At 37.3% G+C, this 25,518-nt stretch overlaps 1 protein-coding gene across 2 annotated transcripts in view; it reads left to right on the top strand.

Moving 5' to 3' along the window:
- Positions 1-25,518, top strand: part of ALG5 (ALG5 dolichyl-phosphate beta-glucosyltransferase) — a 46,689-nt gene that overhangs the window by 13,487 nt on the left and 7,684 nt on the right. For both annotated transcript variants that reach the window (XM_017537987.2, XM_017537985.2), the window contains 3 exons: positions 957-1,070; positions 13,260-13,319; positions 19,834-19,985. In XM_017537987.2, coding sequence (XP_017393476.1) covers positions 957-1,070; positions 13,260-13,319; positions 19,834-19,985 — 326 coding nt within the window. The remainder of the gene's footprint in view (positions 1-956; positions 1,071-13,259; positions 13,320-19,833; positions 19,986-25,518) is intronic.

Here is a 25,518-nt window from a genome sequence, read left to right as displayed (position 1 = left end):
TTTTGCATATATTCTTCTCCCCCACCCGCTTTTTTTTAGACAGGGCCTTGCTCTGTCACCCAGGCTGAAATGCACCTGGTATGATCATAGCTCACTGTAGCCTTCACCTGGGCTCAAGCAATGATCTCACCTCAGCCTCCCAAGTAGCTGGGACTACAGGCATATGCCACCATACCCAGCTAATTTTTTAAAGTTTTTGTAAAGATGGAGTCTCGCCATTTGCCCAGACTGATCTCAAACTCCAGAGCTCAAGCAATCCTTCCACCTAAGCTTCCCAAGGTACTAGGATTATAGGTATGAGCCATCTCACCTGACCTTTTGCATTTGTTCTAATGGATGTGATAAAAAGACATCACAGATACTAACTAGTGAGCTTATTATAACAGAATAAATGATCTGATTTCTCTCTACATTTGCGTATGTCTCATCTATAGTCACACTGTGTTGTGTTATCAAAGCAATTTTAGTATATCAAACCATAAATATATTTGCCCTTAAGAAATAAGGAATTCACTCAAATACACCAGAGAAATTAAAAATTGTGCAGTTTATTTCTGTATGAAATATGCACTCATGGAGCCATAATTTGCTCAAAAGGCTAGTCAATTCAGAATCGTAACACGATTTGGTCGTAAGTTGAGTAGGCTATATGCACGCGGAGATGGTAGTGCTGCTGGAAGCTGGTCCGCACTGTCGTCCGCTCAGCTGGGCAGTGTTTGCGCTGCCAGACGCGGAGCAGTCGTGGCTAGCGATTGTGATCTTAAAGTTGAATGGTTGTAAGTTGCATAGGTCGTAAGTCGATCAATGCCTGTAATACGTTTTCAATGAATTCTGGCCTCCTTCATACCTCATCTTTTACTGTTAGGTATTTTAAGTAAATCAGAACAGACTGAAATGTCATTGAATTTAACCTTAATTTTAAGCAATTTCCTTTTACTTGAAATTTTAAAATACAGGGCGTATTCAGTTCTCGAGGAGAAAAGATCCTTATGGCAGATGCTGATGGAGCCACCAAGTTTCCAGATGTTGAGAAATTAGAAAAGGGACTAAAAGATCTACAGCCTTGGCCTGTGAGTATAAGAATATAGTTTAAATAACATTCAGTCAGGAACGCAGGGGAGCTAGAGTAAAATTCAAGGAGAATTTACCTATCAGTGTAAAAAATGAGTGTTTTTGATATGAAATCCTTATATAAATGGTACAACCCCATAGAGGAACTGATCATTTTGTTACAAATATTGTCTGATTTTATGAGATTCACTTGACAATTACTTATTTAATGTTGTGACCATTTCTTTCTCTTGGTTTCTGATTGCTTCTACCCAAGTTTTATTATTTATTGTGCATGTTCAGTTAAGGCTTTTATTTAAAAGTATAGTCTGAGTTCCAGGTAAAGATGTGAAATGAAGCTGGATCACAGAATCCAGTTTTTGATGAAACAAACAAAAATCACAAGCAGCAAGCACTCAAAAAGGATTATTTGAAACTTCATGCCATAACTTCAAAAACTGGACTATGAGGAAAGAAATAAAATCCTGGTGCCATTCCCACCTTTAAAAGCCATTTAGAGAAAGAAGGTGAATTTATCAAATCCTGAGCATTTGCCAAATACTTCACAGTCTGGAAAGAATCAATAAGAGAATGAAAAAGTACCCTTGGACAACATCAAACAATGTACCTACCATCATACAATATGTCAGAATTTCTGCAGAAGCAAGAAAACTTGCTGGATCTGCCATTTTCAGGACTGTAAGCTAAGTTGGGCACACAGATCCATGTGACTACATCCTTTCCTGGATGGAGTGTAGCTTGTTCAAGACACTTGACAAAAATCTCACAAGACGAACCCAGGTAACCCAACAAAGCCATGTAGAGCTCCGGGGGGGGGTCCCTCCTCCCTGCCTTCCCACCACCTACCCTCAAGACCAGATAAAAATACTCAGGCCTTGAAATTCTAGTTTAGAAGGGGAAGAGGTAAAAGTATGTATCAAAGAGAATGTTCATTTACTTAGGAGAGCTGCCTAAAGGTATAGGTTCTTATTCTATCTTTAGGGCAATAGCTGTTTTCTTCTCAATTCATTTAAGCCACAAATTTGATAAGCATGCCTTGCATATATTTCCCTAAACCCTAATAAAAATAATGACTGAAATAGTTCAGAAAAGAATGAAACAGGAAGATGGGCTTCATAGTCAAGTCCTATAATTACATGATTATCTCACTAGGTGGCAGTCATTAGCTTAAATGTCTTTTACAATATTGTTTTGACCATTTAAGTAATTTCTTTAGTACGTTTTACAGTGGTTTCTAATGTTTTCTTTATTATCTGATTTTTTTAAATGACAGCAAAAAGAAATTTGCTACTACTTGCTTGTATTTTCTCTTGAAGTAATCAGGTCACATGTTCTGGTCCAATGATTCTTATACAAGATCATCTTAGAAAAGTTGCCTACAATTTCTTTTCTGAAAATAAATGCTCTTGTAAGGTTTTAAACTTCATGTACATAATTTAGAGCTTTGTATAATACATACAAATAAAATAGGGCATTTACATTTTCATATTAAAAGTTTTATTTTATTTTATTTTTGAAACAGTGTCTCACTCTGTTGCCTAGGTTGGAGTACAGTGGCATGATCTCGGCTAACTGCAACCTCTGCCTCTTGGCCTTAAGGCATTCTTCTGCCTCAACCTCCCGAGTAGCTGGGATTACAGGCGTGCACCACCACACCCAGTTACTTTTTGTATTTTTTGATAGAGATGGGTTTTCACTGTGTTGGCCAGGCTGGCCTCAAACTCCTGGCCTCAAGAGATCTGCCCAGCTTGTCCTCCCAAATTGTTGGGATTACAGACTTGAGCCAGTGCACCTAGACAAAATTTTTATTTGTATTTTACTTGTATTTTCTTTTCCCACATCTTTATTTTTTTTATGTGTAAAACTTTCAGATTTTCAGTTTCCTAACCAGTGGTTATTCTACCTCTTTTTAAAAATATGCTTGTTTTTTAGTAATTTTTCTAAGCAAAGTATATCCTAGCCAGGCTCGGTGGCTTACACCTGTAATCCCAGCACTTTTGGAGGCCAAGGGCAGAGGATCACTTGAAGCCAGAAGCATGAGACCAGCCTGGCCAACATAGCGAAATCTCATTTCTACTAAAAATTAGCTAGACATGGTAGTGCATGCCTGTAATTCCAGCTACTCGGAAGACTGAGGCATGAGAATTGCTGGAACCTGGGTGGCAGAAGTTGCAGTGAGTCAGGATCGTGCCACTGCATTCCAGTCTGGGCGATGGAGAGAGACTGTCTCAAAAAAATAAAGATAAATTTTTCAAGAAAAACAAAAACCCAGAGTATGCGATGATCACTTGTTCAGTTGATTAACTTTCTAAATTGAATCAGAAATCCCTAACAGGCAAAATAAATGCTAAAAAGTCTGTATTTCATGATCATAGACTAATTTCTCAGGCTATGACTTTGGTTTTAATTTTTTTTTTTTTAATGTTTTAATTTTTTTTTTTTTTTTTGAGACAGGATCTCGCTCTGTCACCCAGGCTGGAGTGCGGTGGTGATCTTTGCTCACTGAGACCTCCACTTCCAGGGTTCGAGCAAATCTTGTGCCTCAGCGTCCCAAATAGCTGGGTCTACATGTGCAAAACATCGTGCCTGGCTAATTGTTTGGTATTTTTAGCAGATGAGATTTTATCATGTTGCCCAGGCTGGTCTTGAACTCCTGACCTCAAGCAGCCTTCCTTGGCCCCCGAAAGTGCTAGGATTATAGGCTGAGTCACCGTGCCTGGCCCTTAAATTCTGATTTAGACATAGTTCTAACAAGTTTAGTTTTTAGCTTTTCAAGCCCACATATGACTAGAATTAATGGATATGAAAAAGATACAGAGAAAAATTACATTAAGAAGAACCAAAGGAAGCAGATCTTAACCACACACACAACTCAGTCTGGAGTGCTAGGCTGCTTACTAATGACGCTGAATGCTCTTTTATCCCTAATGTAGCAATCGTTGGTCAGCTGTGGTTTTGTATACCAATGATTTGTATGTGCATGTGTGGTTTGGTTCCTTAAAAGAATCCTTCTCCCTTTTTTTGTGTACCATGTGAGCAATTCTAAGAAGCTGGTATATTTGTTTCACTCTCTCAATATATGGGTAGAAAACCAGGCTTCCAAAAGATAACTCAACCTCCAAAGTCATTTGTTTTAGAGACCAAGCAGTTACACAAATATTTTGTTGAGATCTTTGTGAAATCAAACAATTAAAAGGACAGCAAAAATAAAAGGGCGGTCTTGAAAATGTAAAAAGAAGTAGACTGTATAGAAAACTTTTAGAGAGCCTGTCTTAGCAGATCTCAAAGTGTGTTGCCCAATCATTGAAGAAAGTGGCTCAGGACTAGGGCTGCTTATCAAACCAGGGATTTAATGCCAGTAGTTAAGTGAAACAGAGAACAGCAAACTTTTCCTGTGAAGGACCAGAAAATAAATATTTCAGGGTTTGTAAATCACATGTGGTCCCTGAAGCAATCCTCTTCCTCCTCCCTCCCCAGCCCTTTCTTAGCAAAAGGCCATTCAAAAACAGGCTGAGTTTGACCCCATAGGCCATAGTTTACTGACCCCTTGTGCTAACCGCAAGATATTTATAGAAAGTTAGTATCCCCATGATTGTCATGAGAAAATACTTTTAATTTAAAGACAGGGCCAGGCATGGTAGCTCACACCTGTAATCCCAGCACTTTGGGAGGCCAAGGTAGGCAGATCATTTGAGGTCAGAAGTTTGAGACCAGCCTGGCCAACATGGTGAAACACCATCTTTACTAAAAAGAAACAAAAAAACTATCTGGGCATGGTGGTGCGTGTCTGTAATCTCAGCTACTAAGGAAGTTGAAGCATGAGAATCGCTTGAACCCGGGAGGCAGAGGTTGCAGTGAACCAAGGTCACACCACTGCACTCCAGCCTGGGCAACACAGCAAGACTGTCTCAAAAATTTTTTTTAAAAAAAGGAAAGTGTAAGATTTTAGAATGATTTATATCTGAAAAGATTAAAATTTTGGTTCTAGAAGAGATATTCTCCTGTTGGGTAGAGATTGGTTCATGTGGAAATGTTCATACCTAGTGATAAGGCAAAGTTTAGGTATGTATTGTCTAAGTTAACCACCAATTATCTGTCCCAGTGGAACATAAGCATCGCTAGAAGAGGGTCCTTATCACTGCATCTCCAATGTCTAGAATACTGTAAATAGTAAGGACTCAGTAAATATTTGTGGAACAAATGAATACTACTGTATATAGTGTCTAAGGGGAAAGCCATGTTACATTTAAAAATACAGTCATAAATGATACCAAAAAGGCAAATTCTCATAGGGGAATAGATGCTAAAATAAGCCACATTTGTATAACTTCTCATCTGGAATTTAGGAAAACACTGTGAAGAGGTAGATGGTCAACTGATTGAAAAAATGCTGCCAATGTGGCCGATGGTAAAGAGAGAAAGGATGTAGCAATCAGACGTATGATAGAGATTTTGTTTTGTTTTTATTATAAAAGCATCACCAAGGCATTGTAAAAAGATTAGAAACAGTCTAAAAGAAGAAAACAACCAACTTATCTTATCGCCCAGAAAAAAACCTGTGTTAATACTTTTTAATGGAGGATTTCCTCTGAAAATTTGTAGCCTAGCAATGTAATGGGGTTTTGAATATACTGATATAAAAGCATAAAGACTCTCCATGGAATAGTTGGTAGTAAATAAGGAAAAATCTTGAGAAATTATTTGGGTCATGTGCTTATTTCTAAATAGATTTCAGCATGTGTAACCATCCTATACAGATAAATGTTGACATGCTTTTTATATTTTCTTTAAACTTTTTACTGTTAATTTTAACATAACCAAAAGTAGAGTGAATAGTATAATAAACCTTTGTCTAACTTCAACAATTATCAACATTCTGATGTAGTTCTCTTTTTTTTTTTTTTTTTTTTTTTAAAGAAAACTCTATTGGCTGGGCATAGGGGCCCAGACCTGTAATTCCGGCACTTCAGGAGGCTGAGGCGGGTAGATAGCTTGAGCCCAGGAGTTCAAGACCAGCCTGGGCAAGATGGTGAAACCCCGTCTCTACAAAAGAATATACAAAAATTAGCCAGGAGTGGTAGTAAACTAGCACCCTAGTGCTAGCTACTCAGTGCTAGCTACTCACCCAGTCCTAGCTACTCAGGAGACTATGGTGAGCGATCACCTGAGCCTGGGGAGGTAGAGGCTGCAGTGAGCCATAATCATACCACTGCACTCCAACCAGGGCAACAGAGTGCGATCTTGTCTCCAGTAAAAGAAAAAGAAAGAAAATTGTTTCTCATAATAAGACTGTTTGGAGAAACCTTAAGAATTGCTACAGTTTAAATATATTCAGTAGACTGCCTTTTTAAAAGGCTTTATAGGTATTTTTTTATTTCACATTTAGTTGCTATCAACACCTGAGAAGCTGTTTTATGCCATGTAAAATTTTGAGTATTCACTTTAACCATAACACCTTCATAATAATGCTTCTTATGGTAGAGCCTTTTTCTACCATAATAAAAAATAATTCACCTTTCCTCATATGAAGGGGCAAAAAGAATGAATGTTGCCAAATTTATGTGTTCAACCTGTGCAGATTGATACAATACTTTATAGAACAAGTTGAAAATGTGAATCAAGAGCTTTAAGTAATTCACATCCATTAACCCAGGCTTGAGAAATTTATCTTAAGGAAATAGAATATATATAAAAATTAATTTTCAAGGATTTTTGATTATTTCTTTTGTAAATATAGCTTTTTTTTTTAAAAAAAAAGGAAAAAATTGAAAACAGTTTAAAATGTCCAATGTAAGTTATACTAGTTAAATTCTTTATTGTATGGGACGATTATTCATTATACATAATTAAATGAAAAATGTTTAACATCTTGATATACGTGGTAGATGTGCAATAATGTTAACACATTATGTATTGTGTGTAATAATATAACAGTATAATGTTGGTTGTCTCTGGATGGGGGATTATGGATATTTTGAAGTTTTTTCTTTTTTTTTTTCTTTTTTTGAAACAGAGTCTCACTGTCGCCCAGGCCGGAGTGCAATGGTGCAATCACTGCAACCTCTTCCTCCTGGGCTCAAGCGATTCTCCGGCCTCAGCGTCCCGAGTACCTGGGATTACAGGCGAGTACCACCACGCCTGGCTAATTTTTGTATTTTTTTTTAGTAGAGATGGGGTTTCACCATGTTGGTCAGACTGGTCTCGAACTCCTGACCTTGTGCCTTGGCCTCCCAAAATGCAGGGATTACAGGCATGAGCCACCATGCTCAGCCTGAATTTTTTTTCTTTAATTGTTTTTAACAGTGAGCCTGTATTTTGAAAAAGAAATGGTTTTCTTAAAATAACTTTAATTTTTTAAATAAATACAACTTTTTCTTAACTCGATACTTTGTTTCATACACCAAGTTTCTCTTTCTGCCCATAGGGTGAATATGACTGATTTTAATATCTGATTTTTCTTTTACTAATTTCTAAATTGATTCAACTTGGTTTCTATATCTCTATCTCATTTGGAGCCAGAGTTTTCTTTTGGAATACCTGTGCCAATTTCTGTTTCCATTTCAGTATGTGGAAACTTTGGATGTAGAATTCAAATAGGCCTGGGTTCAAATTCCATGTAACCTTGGGTAAATTAATCCATCCACCTTCACATACCTCTTCTATGATACATGGATAATGGGAGCCCACATTCATAACTCTGAGGTAGTGATTAAAATAAGGAAATGTAACCAGGCACAGTGGCTCATCCCTGTAATCCCAGCACTTTAGGAGGCTGAGGTGGGGGTTCACCTGAGGTTGGGAGTTCGAGACCAGCCTGGCCAACATGGTGAAACCCCATCTCTACCAAAAATACAACAAATTAGCTGGGCGTGGGGGCACGTGCCTGTAGTCTCAGCTACTAGGAAGGTTAAGGCAGGAGGATCACTTGAGCCCAAGAGGTAGAGGTTACAGTGAGCCGAGATCGCGCCACTGCACACCAGCCTGAGCAGCAGATCAAAATTCATAAATAAATAAATAAGTTTAGCATGTATTCAGCACTCAATAACCAATACCTCTAATAATTAACATCTTTTTTTTTTTTTTTTTTTTTTTTAATTGAGATGGAGTCTCGCTCTGTCACTCAGGCTGGAGTGCAGTGGCACAATGTCAGCTCACTGCAGACTCCACCTCCTGGGTTCATGTGTCTCTCCTGCCTTAGCCTCCCAAATAACTGGGATTACAGGCATCCGCCACCCCACCTGGCTAACCTTTTTTTTATGTTTTTAGTAGAGATGGGGTTTCATCATGTTGACCAGACTAGTCTTGAACTCCTGACCTCTAGTGATCCTTCCTCCCCGGCTTCCCAAAGTGCTGGAATTACAGGTGTAAGCCACCATGCCCAGCCAACATTCATCTTTGTGCTTGATTTTTTTTTCATCAGATCCAATTCTGTTACTGTTTATAATTGTTAATGTAAATCAGTTATATTTCTAGTCTGTTTCTTCTCTTCAGTAAATTGTGTGAAAATATTTAACTTAAGAAGTACCAAGGACCAGGTGCAGTGGCTCATGCCTATAATCCCAACACTTCAGGAGGCCAAAGAGGGTGGATCACTTGAAGTCAGGAGTTCAAGACCAGCCTGGCCAAAATGGCAAAACTCTGTCTCTACTAAAAATAAAAAAATTAGCTGGGCATGGTGGTGCATGCCTGTAATCCCAGCTACTTGGAAGAATAACAGGAAAATCACCTGAACCAGGGAGGTGGAGGTTGCAGTGAGCTAAGATTGCACCACTGAACCCCAGCCCAGGTGACAGAGTGAGACTCTATCTCAAAAATAAAGGGTACTGAGAAAGATTCCGATTAAGTATTTCTTTCTAGAAGATAATGCAGTTCTTACCACATTTTTTTTTTTTATTTTTTGAGAGTCTCTCTCTGTCGCCCAGGGTGGAGTGCAATAGCATGATCTTTGCTCACTACAACCTCCGCTTCCCGAGTTCAAGCCATTCTCACGCCTCAGTCTTCCGAGTAGCTGGGATTACAGGCATGTGCCACCACGCATGGCTTTTTGTATTTTTAGTAGAGACGGAGTTTCACCATGTTGACCAGGCTGATCTTGAACTCCTGGCCTCAAATGATTCCTGCCTGCCTCGGCCTCCCAAATTGCTGGGATTACACACATATTACAGGAATGAGCCACTGTACCATTTTTTTTTTTAATGAGTTGGGATCTTATTTTGTTGCCCAGGCTAGGGTGCAGTGGTGCCATCATGACAGCCTCAAACTCCTGGGTCAAGCAATCCTCTTACCTCAGCCTCCCTAGTAGCTAGGACTACAGGCACATGCCACCACATTTGCCTCACTTATTACCCCTTTTAAAAGCCCACTGTCATAGTGACTTAAATATTCACTTTTTAAAACCATGGGAAATTCGGTTATACTCTAAAANAGACTTCTTGTCTGCAGACATTTTCTAACAAGGGCAGTTTTTAAAACAAAGATATCTTTCATTTCTGAAAAACAGCTAACTTTTTGAAAGACCATTTAGATTAATTCCACCTGATAGTGAGATTGATATCAGGGATTCAGCTCTTACATCAGAATTCTTCAGATACACAGAGCTCTTAAAAGCTCTTAGGGACTTATGCTGAGATAAAAATGGGATTTTTAAAAGAAAGTTTTTTGGGTTGTGATTTATTTTTAGTTTAATTACATGGTATTTTAACTTTATTCATGAATCTTTGAAATGTAGAATGATTTTTTTTAATGTATTGCTCCATAGGGTTATTGCTCTTTTCGAGTTTAAAGTTAAAACTGATTTGCCATATGCTATTTGAACTTTTAACACGCTTCCTCTCTAAGAAAACCATTCTCTCCCTTTCTGCACAAAGTACCTCTGCCAGGAAAAAAAGGGAAGAAATTATTTTACTACTAAATAGTAGGCAAAGCATATAACAGAAATTTATTTTCCCCCCAAGACAGTCTCGCTGTTTCCCAGGCTGGAGTGCAACGGTGTGATCTCGGCTCACCGCAACCTCCGCCTCCTGGGTTCAAGTGATTCTCCTGCCTCAGCCTCTCAAGTTGCTGGGACTACAGGCACGCACCACCACAGCCAGCCAGTTTATGTATTTTTGGTAGAGATGGGGTTTTCCCATGTTGGCCAGGCTAGTCTTGAACTTTTGACCTCATGTGATCTGCCTACCCTGGCCTTCCAAAGTGCTGGGATTGTAGCCATGAGCCGCTGTGCCTGGCTGAGAAAATTCTTTTCTTTTTTTTGAAATGGAATCTCACTCTGTCACTGAGGCTGGAGTGCAGTGGCGTGATGTCAGCTCACTGCTACCTCTACCTCCCGGGTTTAAACAATTCTTCTGCCTCAGCCTCCTGAGTAACTGGGACTACAGGCATGCGCCACCAGCCTGGCTAATTTTTGTATTTTTAATAGAGATGGGGCTTTGCTATGTTGCCAAGGCTGGTCTTGAACTCCTGGTCTCAATTGATGCACCCACCTTGGCCTCCCCAAGTACTTAGATTACAGGTAAAGAACCTCTCAAAGAAAAATTTGGCCCACATGCATTAAAAACATTCAGACTTTTAACTAAGTATTCTACTCTGTGACTCTCTCCAAAGAAGGAAATCTAAAATACAGATAGTTTTATATTCAAAAATGTTCTTTCAGTTGCGTTTCTATAACTGAAATTAGAAAGGACAATGAATAGGCAAATAGTCAAAGTAATGGTAAATCTGTACATTAAAATATTGTATAGCCCTTACAATTGACACACACACACAAACTACCATGCAGCACTTTTATGACAAATGATTGAAAGGTAATCACACCTGAATCTTATCAAGCCTTTAAATCTAACTACCAGTTTAGAGGAACATGTTAAATGTTGGAGCAGGACATGTTAAATATCACTGTGGCTGTACAGTCAGCAACATCCAAAACCTATACAACTATAGAGTAAACAATGTGGTTTCTTCAACAAGTTACAAGAAAAAGGTTTAAAGAGGTAGGGAGAGCCCATGGATAAGAGAAAAACCAATTGATTTGTATAGATTTTATTTGGTTCTTCATTCAAACAAACTAAAAACATTTAAGAGATAATTCGGTAAATATGAAAACTGTGAATCTGATGGTATTAAGGGATTTTTGATGTTTTAGGTATAATAGTGGTATTATGATTGAATATATATGAATTTGTAATATACGATATCTAGAATTTGTTTCAAAATAATCTCAGGTTGGGTGGGGTGGCGGTGCAGGGCTTTACATGGAACAACAAGATTGGCAATGTGTTGCCTCTTTTCCAACTGTATTTTTGGGTACATTTAAAAATAATTAGTAGATGCACTTTATGCATTTTGGAAATTAACCTTTTGTCTGTAGTATAAATTGCCAATATTTTCTCCCAGTTTTTTTGTCTTTTTGTTTTGAATATGGTTGGATTTTTTGTTGTTGTCATGCAGTGCTTTAAAATGTTATTAATCAAAGTGATCACTGTCTGGTTTTCTGTACCTGCGCCTTCCTTGAGATCATTTAAAAAATGATTTCTGATATTTTACATTTAAATCTTTGATGTGTCTAGACTATGTCCCAGTATTCAATTAGAAGCTCAAGTCCCACTTAATTTGGTTTCCAAGTGGCTACCAAGAGGTCCTACACCATTTGTTAGTTCATCTTTTTCCCACTGATTTAAAAGGTCATCTTTATCGTATTCTAAGCACTCATAAGGCTTTGTGTGTGTGTTTCTGGCCTTTCCATTCTGTCCATGGATTTGTCTGTTCACATTCCAGTACCTTAGCTTTATCATATATTTTTAATTTTTTTTGTGATGAGTCCTTTATTACTCTTGAATTTTCCCGGCTCTTTTCTTGATTATTTTTGCTTCTCTTTTTAAAAAGTTTTTATCAGGCGCAGTGGCTCATGCCTATAATCCCAGCACTTTGGGAGGCCAAGGCAGGCAGATCACTTGAGGTCAGGAGTTCAAGACCAGCCTGGCCAACATGGTGAAACCCTGTCTGTACTTAAAATATAAAAATTAGCTGGGCATGGTGGCACGAACCTGTAATCCCAGCTACTCAGGAGGCTGAGACAGGAGATTTGCTTGAACCCAGGAGGTGGAGGTTGCAGTGAGCCAAGATTGCACCACTGTACTCCACTGGATAACAAAGACTCCAACTCAAAACACACACACACACACACACCCAGAAAATAATCGTCGGCAAGGATATGAAGAAATTGGAACCCTTGTGCATTGCTGATGGAAATGTAAAATGTTACAGATGCTGTGGAAAATGGTATGAGGGCAAATGCACTGAGGACCTCTTGAGACTGTGCCTCAGGTCTTCATCACTCATATTTGGCTCAGAATAAACATCTTTAAATATTTTTTCTAAAAAAAGTTTTTATTTGCTCACCACTGTACTAACAAGGACTTTTTTTTTTTTAATGTTAACTCTAAAATCAGCTTGTCTAGTTCAATGAAAGATCATTTTGGTATTTTTATTGGTATTAATTTAGGAAGCATTGACTTTTTAATGTTGTTATTAACATCGTCTCATCCATCATGGCAAGACCTTTGTGTGTTTAAGTCTTTTGTTTTCTTTGTTAGCATTTACTTGTTTCCTTTATTTAGATCTTGTCTAAACTTTCTATGTTTCTTATAAAGTTTATTTCTAGATTTTTTATTTTTATTATGTTATAAATGCTGTCTTTGATTACATCTTGTGATTACTGTTTGTACATGTGACATCTAAAGTTTTGTATATCTATTCATTTTGACTACTCATCTTTTAAAATTCTTTTATTGTTTTTAATGTACTTTTTCAGTTGCCGTTCTTTGATTTTCAAGGTATATAATTATGCATCTACAAATAACCCTTTTCTTTCTCATACCACTAATTTTTCTCTCAAATAATAATAAAGTATTTTTACACAGAAAATATCATTTAAAGTTATGAATTTTAACGTAATGCATGCCCCTTATATTTAGCCCTATGTAAGCAAAATCCAATGACCTCTTAGTAAGTATGATTAGGATTCTCAAAGTTGTACATATTCTGAACTCTTCAATAAACTTTTAAAAGATTTTTTTATGTCAATTTAAAAAAAAATCGGTTTCTAAAAATGAGACATTCTCATTGAAAATAAATATTTTTATTAGTGATATTTAAATACTGAAAAACTATCTCATTGCTTTTTTCCTCAGAATCAAATGGCTATAGCATGTGGATCTCGAGCTCATTTGGAAAAAGAATCAATTGCTCAGGTGAGACTTCATTAATTGTCATGGGACAGCCAGTTAATTGGCTTTTATTTCCTTTTTTACATATACATTTGGCAAGCAGTTGCCTTTTATGTCTAATCTTTTAAATATAACTTTCCTTTTAAAAGAAAAGAAAATTTTTTAATTGTGGAAAGCTTAGGGAGGATTGGCACATTTTGGAATTGATTTTTAAGAGTATACAAGAAGATGTGGGCTTTGCTTTGCAAGCAGTTCTTTTTAATATAATTTTAGCATAAAGAGAATCTGTTCAGTTATAAAACAACTTCTAAATGATGCATTTTTTAACCAATCAACTTTATTTTTTAACCAATTTACTTTTTCTAACATTAGGCTTTATTTTTTCTAACATTGGCACATTTAAATGCTTTATTTTCAGTTTTATTCTGTTTAATTTTTTTTTAACATCATTCCTGTTAGAAAAACACTATACCTTAAAATTTGACAATTTTGCAGCTGCTGTTTTAGGGTATAAAAATGTCACTAAAGATGTTAAATTCTTCATTTTGTAGATTATGCTAGAAAAACTAGAGTAACAACATCCCAAGTCGCTCTTGAGGCACACTGGGCTTTGAGAACCAGTGGAATAAAAGGTTGAACCTTTCTCCCAATGATTTGGAAAAAAGATATGTAGAAATTTAATTTTTTTTTTCTTTTGAGACAGAATCTTGCTCTGTTGTCCAGGCTGGAGTGCTGTGGAACGATCTTGGCTTACTGCAGCCTCTGCCTCCTGGGTTCAGGCGATTCTCCTGCCTCCAGCCACCTGGAGGGGGAACTATAGGCGCACACCACCATACCCAGTTAATTTTTGTGTTTATAGTAGAGACGGGGTTTCACCATGTTAGCCAGGATGGTCTCGATCTCCTGACCTCACTATGCACCCGCATCAGCCTCCCAAAGTGCTGGGATTACAGGCGTAAGCCACCATGCCTGACCGAAATTTTAATTCAAAAAAAAAATACATTGATAACAGAGTGACAAAACCTCTTAAGGATTATACTGAAGTACAGATACCCAGACTGTCCTTTTTTTCATTTATTTATTTATTTATTTGTTTGTTTTCTTTATCGCATAGATACATTTAATTATTTCCTTCAGATATTATTTTAATAATAGTTGATGTCAAAATAGAAAGTGTCTCATTAATTATCATTTGGATTCTAAATTTTACAGTGTAGCAAATGGCAACTCATTAATATTATAGTACTTAAATCTTGACAATTATTAATAAATTGTAACTTCTTAGAAATCTAGTTTTGGTTGTAGTCCCAGCTACTCTGGAGGCTGAGGCAAAAGAATCATTTGCACCTGGGAGATGGAGGTTGCAGTGAGCTTAGGTCGTGCCACTGGACTCCAGCCTGGGTGGCAGAGCGAGATTCCATCTCAAAAATAAAAATAAAATTATTTTATTTTATTTAAAATAAAAATAAAATTATTTTATTTTATTTAAAATAAAATAAAATACCGCCACACACCGTCACACCCAGCTAATTTTTTGTATTTTTCTATGTTGGCCAGTCTGGTCTCGAACTCCTGACCTGAGGGAGGTGATGGAATTACAGGCATGAGCCACCATGTCTGGCTTTTTTTTTTTTTTTGANTTTTGAGAAAGAGTCTAGCTCTGTCACCCAGGATGGAGTGCAGTGGCATGAGTTCAGCTGACTGCAGCCTCCACCTCCCAGATTCAAGCAATTCTTCTGCCTCAGCCTCCCGAGTAGCTGGGATTAGAGTCGTGCACCACCATGCCCAGCTAATTTTTGTATTTTTAGCAGAGACAGTTTCACCATGTTGACCAGGCTGGTCTCTAAAATTTTAGTAGAGATAGTTTCACCATGTTAGCCAGGCTGATCTCGAACTCCTGACCTCATGATCCAACCGCCTCAGCCTCCCAAAGCACTGGGATTACAGGTGTGAACCACTGCACCTGGCCTCTTCTCCTTTCTTTTTTAGAAGTAACTTTTTAAATATCCTCAGCACCTAGTCTACTATTCTGTGTATCCTAGGGATTCTCACTGATGTTTGTAAAAGGTTAATCTGTTAACCACAGAGAATAGCACACTCCTAAATATTTAAAATGGGAAGAGAGCTCGGAATTAATCCACCTTCATCAGTTTACCTATGCACAGTGGATAAGAAAAGGAAAAGTATGTGTCCAAGATGTTCAGCACATTTTATATATATGTATGTATAATTATAAAATAGTGTGTGTGTGTATAATTATAGTAGAAACTATTAAATACTAAATTCCCACAATAGGAAATATAGCTATAGCCCTACATGAAATGTGCAGCCAGTAAAGCTGATGATAATAGAGACTATTTAATAACGTGGGATAAAACCTGAAATATTAGATTGTTTGGAAAACAAAAAGTATGATATTGTAAATACAATTTTCTGTGTTGAAATAACAAATAGGCTGGGCACAGTGGCTCACACCTATAATCCTAGCACTTTGGGAGGCCGAGACGGGCAGATCACCTGAGGTCATGAGTTTGAGACCAACCTGGCCAACATGGTGAAAACCTGTCTCTACTTATAATATAAAAAGGAGCCAAGTGTGGTGTTGTGCACCTGTTATCCCAGCTACTCGGGAGGGTGAGGCAGGAGAATTGCTTGAACCTGGTAGACGGAAGTTGCAGTGAGCCAAGACTGGGCCACTGCATTGCACTGCAGCCTGGGTGACAGAGCGAGACTTCGCATCAAAAAAAAAGAAAATAATTTTGTTTTTGCACACAAAAACAAGTAATAAAAATAAACCAATACTAATATAATGGTTTCATAAGTAATTTTTTTTTCTTTTTTTTTTAAATATGTTGATGGGATGAAAAAAGATAATCTACTTGGTGAAAGACAGAAGATAGTTTGGAGAAATAGAAAGCCAGACAGACTAAGGAGCCAGTGAGTAATCTAAGCAAGAGATAGTTCTTGTATTTGTTAGCGGTGGCTGTAGAAATGAGCCATGTGTTTTGGTTTTGTTTTTCATGGTGTAAATTCTTTTCACTTAGAACTTGCATTTGTTGAAAACTGAATTTTTCCTATAAATACACTAGTATTTAAATGAGACTATGCTGTGGTATAAATATTTTACCTAGTACTGCGTTTAGCCAGGTGTCAAGGGATCAATCGTAGGAACCACGTATTTGTAATTTATCCAGTCTCCATCCATTCTTTCTTTCTCTCTAAAACCTAGTGTTTGATTTCGTGCTCTTGGTTCCCACAGAATTGGCTGCCACTCTGTAGAAAGAAAGGATAACCTGTGATACTCGCTAGAGATCATTGGTTGTCTACTGCAGTTGCTGTGATAACTGCAGCTCAGTAGGCTTGTTCAAGTCCAGGTTATTCTGCTAGAACCATACCTGTCTCACAAAAGGTTGTCTCTGAGAGGCACAGGATATGCATCTGCCTCATGTCCAGAAAACTACAGCTTGGCTTTCCATTTCCCTTCATGTGCTGTCAGTAATATAAACCCTTGCATGGTGATCACTCTGTGGACAGTGAGAAAATTATAAAAGAATTAATCAAGATAGCAAATGACAATTTTAATAGCTTATTGCATAATGTTCAGACACATCTTTCCTTGATATTTTTCTACATTTCTCAGTAATTTTACCACCTGTTTTACTGCTCCCTTGGAAGACAAACATGATACTATCCTGATGGAGTCTTATATCATCCCTAAAAGTGCTTATATTCCCATGTGTTCTGTATAACAGTAATGTTTATATACTGTCTGGCTATTCTTGAATTTATCATTTTAAAAGAATTCAAAAATAGAATCCATTAGTGGTTATTTAATGTTTTTAGTTTTTGTTTAAAGAGTCTTTGCTTGAGTCCTGGGACGTTTTTGAACCTCTTATTTTAAGATAATGAAATAAGCAGTCAGCTTTAAATTTCACCTGAATTAATTTCTTGTTTACATTTTATAAACATTGGAGATATTAGTGTTAACACTGAAACAGGGAAAATTGTTTTCCTTAATGTTTTAAATGGCCATTTCAGAAGATCATATAAGCCTACTCTCTGACTTCAGTAGCTTTACTTAACTGAATAAGTCTATCCTATATTTTAGGTGTCTTCTAAATTTTAAGATATTTTGCAAAGTTCTAAAAACAAAAACAAGATTCTCTTTTTTGTGGCTAACCTTGTTAGGCTTTTAAATATGTTAGAAATCAAGTAACTTAAGGTCTTCATGGGAACTCTACATTTTTTCTGCTTTTTAAAAAAAAACCAATAAACAAAAAAAAAAAAAAAAAAAAGATCTTCTATTAACATCTAAGCAAAAGCAGTCTGAAGTTTTATTTGCTAACAAATACACTTACTCAGAGCACTTTAAAAATCATTCAAGAAGAATAATTTATAGGTATTGTTTTTCTACCTTTAATTTTTATTTTTCTATCTTTCAATTTCTATTTGTTCCTTTCCTAAGCGTAAGTGCTCTTTTGGAGGTTTAATCAGTCAACCAGTATTTATGGGAAGTATTTTATATGGAAGGCACTGAGCATGCTGTTGTGAGATTCCTAAAGTATTTTAAAATGAGGTTTCTGCCCCATCCACTTAGAGAGGTAAGACATATTTACATCAAACCATAACTAATGATTCTAGATGATAAATGAGAAGTGCTAGATCATTTTTAAAAGTTTGTTTTACATACCTTACACATAAGTATTTTATTCTTCCTTTCCTTCCTGCCCTGTTTAATACATAAGTAAAGTTGTGGTCAGGAGAGTAAAATAAGCTTTCAGCCTTTCTTCCTTTATGAAGAACATTATTGAGTTCCTGTTATTTTCTATGCCAAACATTGGCTATAGTCTTTAAAATAATCTCATTTAATCCTTATAATAACTTTGTGAAGTAGGCATTATCGTTCTCATTTTATCAGTGAGGAAATGGATTTAGAAGGTTGAAATAACTTGTTCAAGGTCACCCTGCTAATTAGTAATAGAGCCAGGATTCAAATATAGGCCTACTCAGTTTAGTGCTTTTTCTTTTCTTTTTTTTTTTTTGAAATGCAGTCTCACTCTGTCACCCAGGCTGGAGTACAGTGGCCCATCTTCCTCTTTGAAACCTCCGCCTCCCAGGTTCAAGTGATTCTTCTGCCTCAGCCTCCAGAGTAGCTGGGATTACAGGCGCCTGCCACCACATCCAGCTAAGTTTTTGTAGTTTTAGTAGAAGTAGGTTTCACCATGTTGGCCAGGCTGGTCTTGAACTCCTGACCTCAAGCAATCCACCTGCCTCAACACCCCAAAGTGCTGCGATTACAGGCGTGAGCGACTGCACCCAGCCTCGTTTCTGTGCTACTCTATTCCACTGTAGTTCTGTTTGATGATGATAGAAAAAGGCATGCAAAGAAAGAATCATACTAAAAATTATAATTTTGAAAAGCAAAAGCCTAAAGGAGGAAGGGACCTTTATTCTACAGTATGAGATATTAAATGTTCTAATAGGCTCTTAATAGGTTGCTTATGTACGTTGGTAATGCATCACTGCATGAGTCTATTACCCTAACTAAGGAACATTTTAAGAGATCCTGTCTTAAAAGAGCTAGGTGTAGTGGCACACACCTGTGATCCCAGCTGCTCTGTAGGTTAAAGCAGGAGGACCACCTGAGCCCAGGAATTAGAGGCTTCAGTGAGCCATGACCATCAGTGGACTCTACCCTGGACAACAGAAGGATTCTGTCTCTAAAAAAATAAAATTGTTGTTTTATTTTTTAAAAAGATCCTATCTTTTATTAAATCTTAAATATGAAAGTCTTAAATACAATGATAATTAATAATCTTAGGTTCTTATGTTTTAAAGTATGCAATGTTTATTGAATAATGAAATAGTCTCTTACTACTAATAAAAAAATTAATCATCAATAACAATAGTGAAACTTTAGATGGGATTAAAACCTACTTTAATTCCAAAGTATTAAAGAACTCTATGTTTTAAAATGTATTTCATTAGATCTCTGGCATACTTAGAAAGACCAGGTGTTTGTTTCAAACTCCTTTGTAGTCCATAACCTTCATGATACTCTGCTACATGTCTTCCGTCCATATTCTCATTAGCTAAGTATCAAACTGCAGACTTATATCGTGTTTTGTTTTGTCTATACATCCTGGAAACGGACATCTTTTTTGAAACTGAAATGCATGCGGGGCAAAGCAGCATAAAATTTATAAGCAAATGAGATGTTCTCTTTGCTCACAGCAGCCCCAAACCTGTTTCTCCTGGTAGGCTGAAGCCCTGGCCACTCAGAGTCTTGTGATTTTTCTTGTCTGACTCAACCTCCAGGAAATGAGTAACTGCTTCCTAGTACCTCCACTCTGTTCTAAGGAGTAGGCATCCTTGCTGTATCTTTATTTGGTTGGTGAAGCTCACGGAACAGTGGTGTTCTTATGTAAGATCTACCAGTCAGTTAAATATTAAAATCCAGTTGTCTACAGCCAGGTGTTTTCAGTCTCTCCTTTACAGATGAACGGAAAAGTCATTTATATTTTGTCTTTGTTTTCAGCGTTCTTACTTCCGTACTCTTCTCATGTATGGGTTCCACTTTCTGGTGTGGTTCCTTTGTGTCAAAGGAATCAGGGACACACAGTGTGGGTTCAAATTATTTACACGAGAAGCAGCTTCGAGGACGTTTTCATCTCTACACATTGAACGATGGTAGGTTTCTGACTGGAATGTATCCAGTCTCTTATTACCCAGCAATCATTCTAGGTAATGAGAAACAGTCCTGTATTCTTATAATGAACATGCAGATTTAAACAAAACTGACACTAATGTATGTAAACTTGATCTTGGCTTTATACTTTTCCTGAGTTGGATCTTAATGTGAAAATATACAAACCCAACAATATAATATAAAGTTATGTGTGTTCACCTTAATTGTAGACATTGAGCGGCCTGAAAACATTTTTTTAGACTTTCTTTTTTTTTTCCTTTGCCCTAAAAAGAAAAAGCTCAGAAATATCAAAACAGAATAGGGTACCCATTTTCTCTTCTTCCTTCTACAGGAGATAAGGTCTCTTTCCTAAGACCAATCTTTTGACCTCTACATCTCCTTCCACCTATCCACCTTGTCAAAACCTAATCCTGTCCATGTATTTCCTCTCTTGTGTATTCAGCCTTTTCCTCTCCATCACATCTTTCGCAGAACCCTCTCCACGGACCCTGCTGCACCCTTCCAGCTCTAGCCCTATCTCCTTCACAAGCAACTTTCTCTTGAAAAAGTGGTTTATAGTCACTGACTTTGTTTTCTTGCTTCTCACTCATTTTTCACTCCGCCTTAATATGGATTTTCTCCCATTTCTTCATCTTTTTTTTTTTTTTTTTTGAGACAGAGCTTCACTCTTGTTGCCCAGGCTGGAGAACAATGGCTCAGTCTTGGCTCACTGCAACCTCTGCCTCCAGGGTTCAAGCAACTCTCCTGCCTCAGCCTCCCAAGTAGCTGGGATTACAGGCACCCACCACCACACCTGGCTAGTTTTTGTATTTTTAGTAGAGACGGGGTTTCTTCATGCTGTCCAGGCTGGTCTTAAACTCCTGAGCTCAGGTGATCTTCCCATCTTCCCACCTTGGCCTTCCAAAGTGCTAGGATTACAGGCATGAGCTACCTCGCCTGGTCAGCTTCATCTTAACATCTAGCTACATCCATGCCATTGAAGCCAGTGGGCATGTTAAATAACCACTCGTCACACTTAACCCATCAGCAGCATTTGATACTTCTGAGCTGTCTTTTGAAATATACTGGAGATACAGGTGGCTAGCACTGTCATACAGAAGCTGAAACCTTGACATCAGCCCTGACATTCCCCACATGCATATGCATATATCCAATCCGTGACAGGGCCTGTTGATTTTAGGTTTTATGTCCTTCCATTTCTCTCCATCTCCATCACTGCCATCCAGGACACCATCCGTCCCCAAACTACCATGCTGTAGCCCATGAAGTCTTTGCAAACTTAGGTGTGATCACGTATGCACCTCTTCTGCTTATAATCCTTATGGGCTTCCCAGGGTCTTTAGTCTGGCCCCACCTGTGTCTCCACATGCAGATGCTTTCCTTTTCTTCACGCCCCTTCTCACCTTCTCCTTCAGATCTTCCTTAGGGTAGCCTGCCCTCACTCTAAATATAATATAATTAGCTCAGGTGCCCCTCATTATATTCTGTTGAATATATATATAGATATATATATTAGATATAGATATATATATAGATATATATCTTCTATATATCTTTCTTTTTCTTGATTAAAGCATAATCTTTCTCCATGAGAGCAAGAGTAACATTTAATTTTACTTATTAGTATGTTCCACTATCTAATATCATGCCCAGCATATGGTAGGTACCCAGTAAATACTGTTGAAAGAATTAATACTTAGTCATGAGTTCTGTGTGAATCCATATTGGGTATCTGCATAATTATTCCAGTATGTTTCCATTTTTAAAATCTCTACCACTTTTGTGCATCTCTTTTCAAAGACCTGTTGTCTTCCTAGAAATAGATGCCATATAACCCCCAAAATATTACTTTTAAAAATGTACTTTCAGAATTAAAATTATCATTCAGACTTTTTTTTAAATATTTTTTTCTAGATTAAAACTTTTTTTTTTTTTTTTTTGAGACGGAGTCTCCCTCTGTTGGTCAGGCTGGAGTGCAGTGGCGTGATCTCAGCTCACTGCAACCTCCACTGCCTCTCGGGTTCAAGCAATTCTCCTGCCTCAGCCTCCAGAGTAGCTGGGATTACAGGTACCTGCTACCACACCCGGCTAATTTTTGTATTTTTAGTAGAGAAAGGGTTTCACCTTGTTGGCCAGGCCGGTCTCAAACTCTTGACCTGAAGTGATCCACCCGCCTCTGCCTCCCAAAGTGCTGGGATTATAGGCGTGAGCCAATGCACTCAGCCTAAAACATTTTAAGTAATGTACATTGGTTGTCAAATTTAGATTTGTATTTTTATTATGTTGAAAAATAAACTGATAGTTAATAGATTCCAAAATCAGAAAATCTAATTTAAGAAACAACTCTAGAAGTAAAGCCCTCTGGCTGCATTAGTTATTTTTCAGTCAGCTATTAGGTCCAGAACTAGGGTCAGAGAAGCAGGTTCTTTGTAGTTTGAAAGAAAGAATTTAGAAATTGAGAATACTATTTTTCATTGTTGAGGATCTTTCATTTTTCTTGAAATATAAAAGGTTAGGATTGATAAATTAAAAATCATGAAGCTTCCCTGTCATGATGGTTCTAGGGCAGCATTGTTTAATAGAAATATGAGACAGAGGCAAGGCATATATGTAATTTCAAATTTTCTATTAGCCACATTAAAAAAGTAAAAAGGTGACTCATGCTTGTAATCCCAATTCTTTGGGAGGCTAAGGTCAAGAAGATCATGTGAGGCTAGAAGTTCAAGACCACCATGGAAAACATTACGAGACCCTGTCTCTAGAAAAAAAAATTTAATTAGCTGGATGTGGTGGTATGTGCAACTGTAGTGCCAGTTACTCGGGAGACTGAGGCAGGAGGATCTCATAAGCCCAGAATTTTAAGCTGCAGTGAGCTATGATCACACACTGTACTTTAGCCTGGGAACAGGTGAAATCCTGTCTCTTAAAAAAAATTTTAAAAAGCAGATAAGGTTTATTTCTTATCCAGTATATTTCCAAAATATTGTCATATCACCATGCAATCAGTATGAAAAGAGCTGAAGTATTTTACGTCATTTTCTTTGTACTATATATTTAAATTTACAGCACATCTCAATTCAGACTAGCCACATTTGAAGTGCTCAGTATCCTCATGTGGCGAGGGACTGTTGTATTAGACAGCAGTTTTTGTGGAGTTAAGTTAAAGAACATTGTTGGGTTTTTTCTTTTTTTTTAATGTTAATATAACATGCAAGCCTTTTATTTATTTTGGTGTTGACTGTCGTAAGATTGACCTCACTTATGGGCTGCACATGGCGGCTGACACCGGTAATCCTAGCACTTTGGGAGGCTGAGGCGGATGGATTGCTTGAGTCCAGGAATTGAGACCAGCATGGGCAACATGGTGAAACCTGTCTCTTATTTATTTATTTTTTTAATTGTATTAGGCAAAAAAGATTCATCTCACTTAAAATTTTAGCTGCTCACATTTTTATGTTTATTTGGTACCTCTAAAGAAGAACCACCAAATATACATATATCAGCTTAATGAGCAGTATACCCTTCACCACAATAATATGTCATCAGTGGTTTTTATTTAAACATCTCTGTCCTGTACTTTAAATCAAGACTAAAGAACAATATAAGTTACATAAACCAAGTTGTACATCTGTGTCTTATTTCCAAATGTCATCTTTGACATTTGACTATTTTTTTCATAAGGATTGATTGAAATTTTTCTCAGAACTTTCAAGAAATCAAAATCAGGTGGAGTTTCTAGGTATTAGAAATCTGTAAAGGAGTATACCTAAAGTTAAGATTGTCAGTATTGGCCAGGCATGGTGGCTCATGCCTGTAATCTCAGCAATTTGGGAGGCTGAGGCAGGTGGATCACTTGAGGTCAGGAGTTCGAGACCAGCCTGGCCAAAATGGTGAAACCCCGAATCTACTTTAAAAAAAAAAAGAAAAAAAGCCAGGCATGGCAGCAGGTGCCTGTAATCCTAGCCACTTGGGAGGCTGAGGCAGGAGAATCACTTGAACCTGGGAGGCATTGGTTGGAGTGAGCCGAGGTCACGCCACTGCACTCCAGCCTGAGCTGAGGCAGGATAATCACTTGAACGCTGGAGGCGGAGGTTGCAGTGAGTTGAGAGCACGCCATTGCACTCCAGCTTTGGCGACAGAACAAGGCTTCGTCTCAAAAAAAAAAAAAAAAAAATTATTAGCTGGGCATGGTGACACATGCCCATAATCCCAGCTACTCAGGAGGCTAAGGCAAGAGGATAGCTTGAGCCCTGAGGTCAAGGCTGCAGTGAGCCATGATTACACCACTGCACTCCAGCCTGGAAAATAGAATGTCTCAAAATAATATGTGTTTTTTCTTTGAAATGAACTTTACTTCAGTGAATACTTTTTGATCAGTGTTATACATGATTATAATGTTATATATTACATAGTTTGATAGGCTTATAACAGAATAGTAATTCCTTGCCCCAATTTCCACTCCATAGCTGTGGCCACTTTCAACTGTTTTTTGCTATTTCTTTGTGATATATGCATTTATATTCAAAATAATGGGTCTGCATAGCTGTTTCTCAGTTGTTCAGTTTTAGATATTAATTTCCAAAATAGGAAATTAATGCTAAGAATTAAAGTTATCTTAACGTCCTGTATACCCTCCTCATGGAAACTCCAATACAGTTTTAAAATAATTCTTTATTATCAGTATTGATTGTCTTAGCTGTGTGAAGATAATTCACATTTGAGTGCAGCATGATTATATTACCTTTTTTTACTACTTTTTGTTTTCCTGAAGGTAATAAATGTTTGGGGTTTTTGTTTTCATTATTTTACTGTGGATCTGTTACTTACTGCTGTTCAGGCTCTCAAGAGTATAATTATCCCTCACTGAGTGTACAAACACAGATTCTGCATTACTTCATTTTCGCATCTCAGAAAGCTTATGCCTTTCTGCTTGCTTTTTGGGCTGTGATACAGCTCACTCCGTCCTCTATCTCCATTTAATTAATTATCCCCCTATTTTAGTAGAGCACATTCCTCTATTAACTTTCTAAAAACATGAGAAAGAAGCTTTTTGATTTTTTGCATGTGAAAAAAAATTGATTCCACCCTCATATTTGTTTTATACTTAGGTGGAAAAGGGATTATAATCATTCAAAATGGAAATTTTGGAAATGGTTTTTCCTCAGAATTCTGGAAACATTCCTGTATTGTCTTTGGCACTCCATGCTTCTGTGAAGGAGTCCAATTCTGAATTTTGACTCTTTGCATGTTGTTCCCACCCCCTTTTGGAAGCTTTTTCTCCACAGTGTCTTGAAATATTATGATCCTAGGCCTTAATGTAGTTCTTTGTCATGCATTTCGTTGAGTACTTAGTAGGTTCTCTGATTTCCTTCTAAATCTGGAAATTTGTGTCCTTTAGTTTGTTTTTTTCCTTTGATAAAATTAATTCATTTAATAAACATTTGAAGTCTGTGATAAAAAATTTTTTGATAAATTTTTTAAAAATGTTTTTAAATTGACAAATTATAGTTGCAT

The sequence above is a fragment of the Cebus imitator genome, unplaced genomic scaffold (genome assembly GCF_001604975.1).
Source record: "Cebus imitator isolate Cc_AM_T3 unplaced genomic scaffold, Cebus_imitator-1.0 Scaffold108, whole genome shotgun sequence".
Lineage (NCBI taxonomy): Eukaryota > Metazoa > Chordata > Mammalia > Primates > Cebidae > Cebus > Cebus imitator.
The sequence above is the reverse complement of the archived record's forward strand: the minus strand, read 5'-3'. Positions and strand labels throughout refer to the sequence as shown.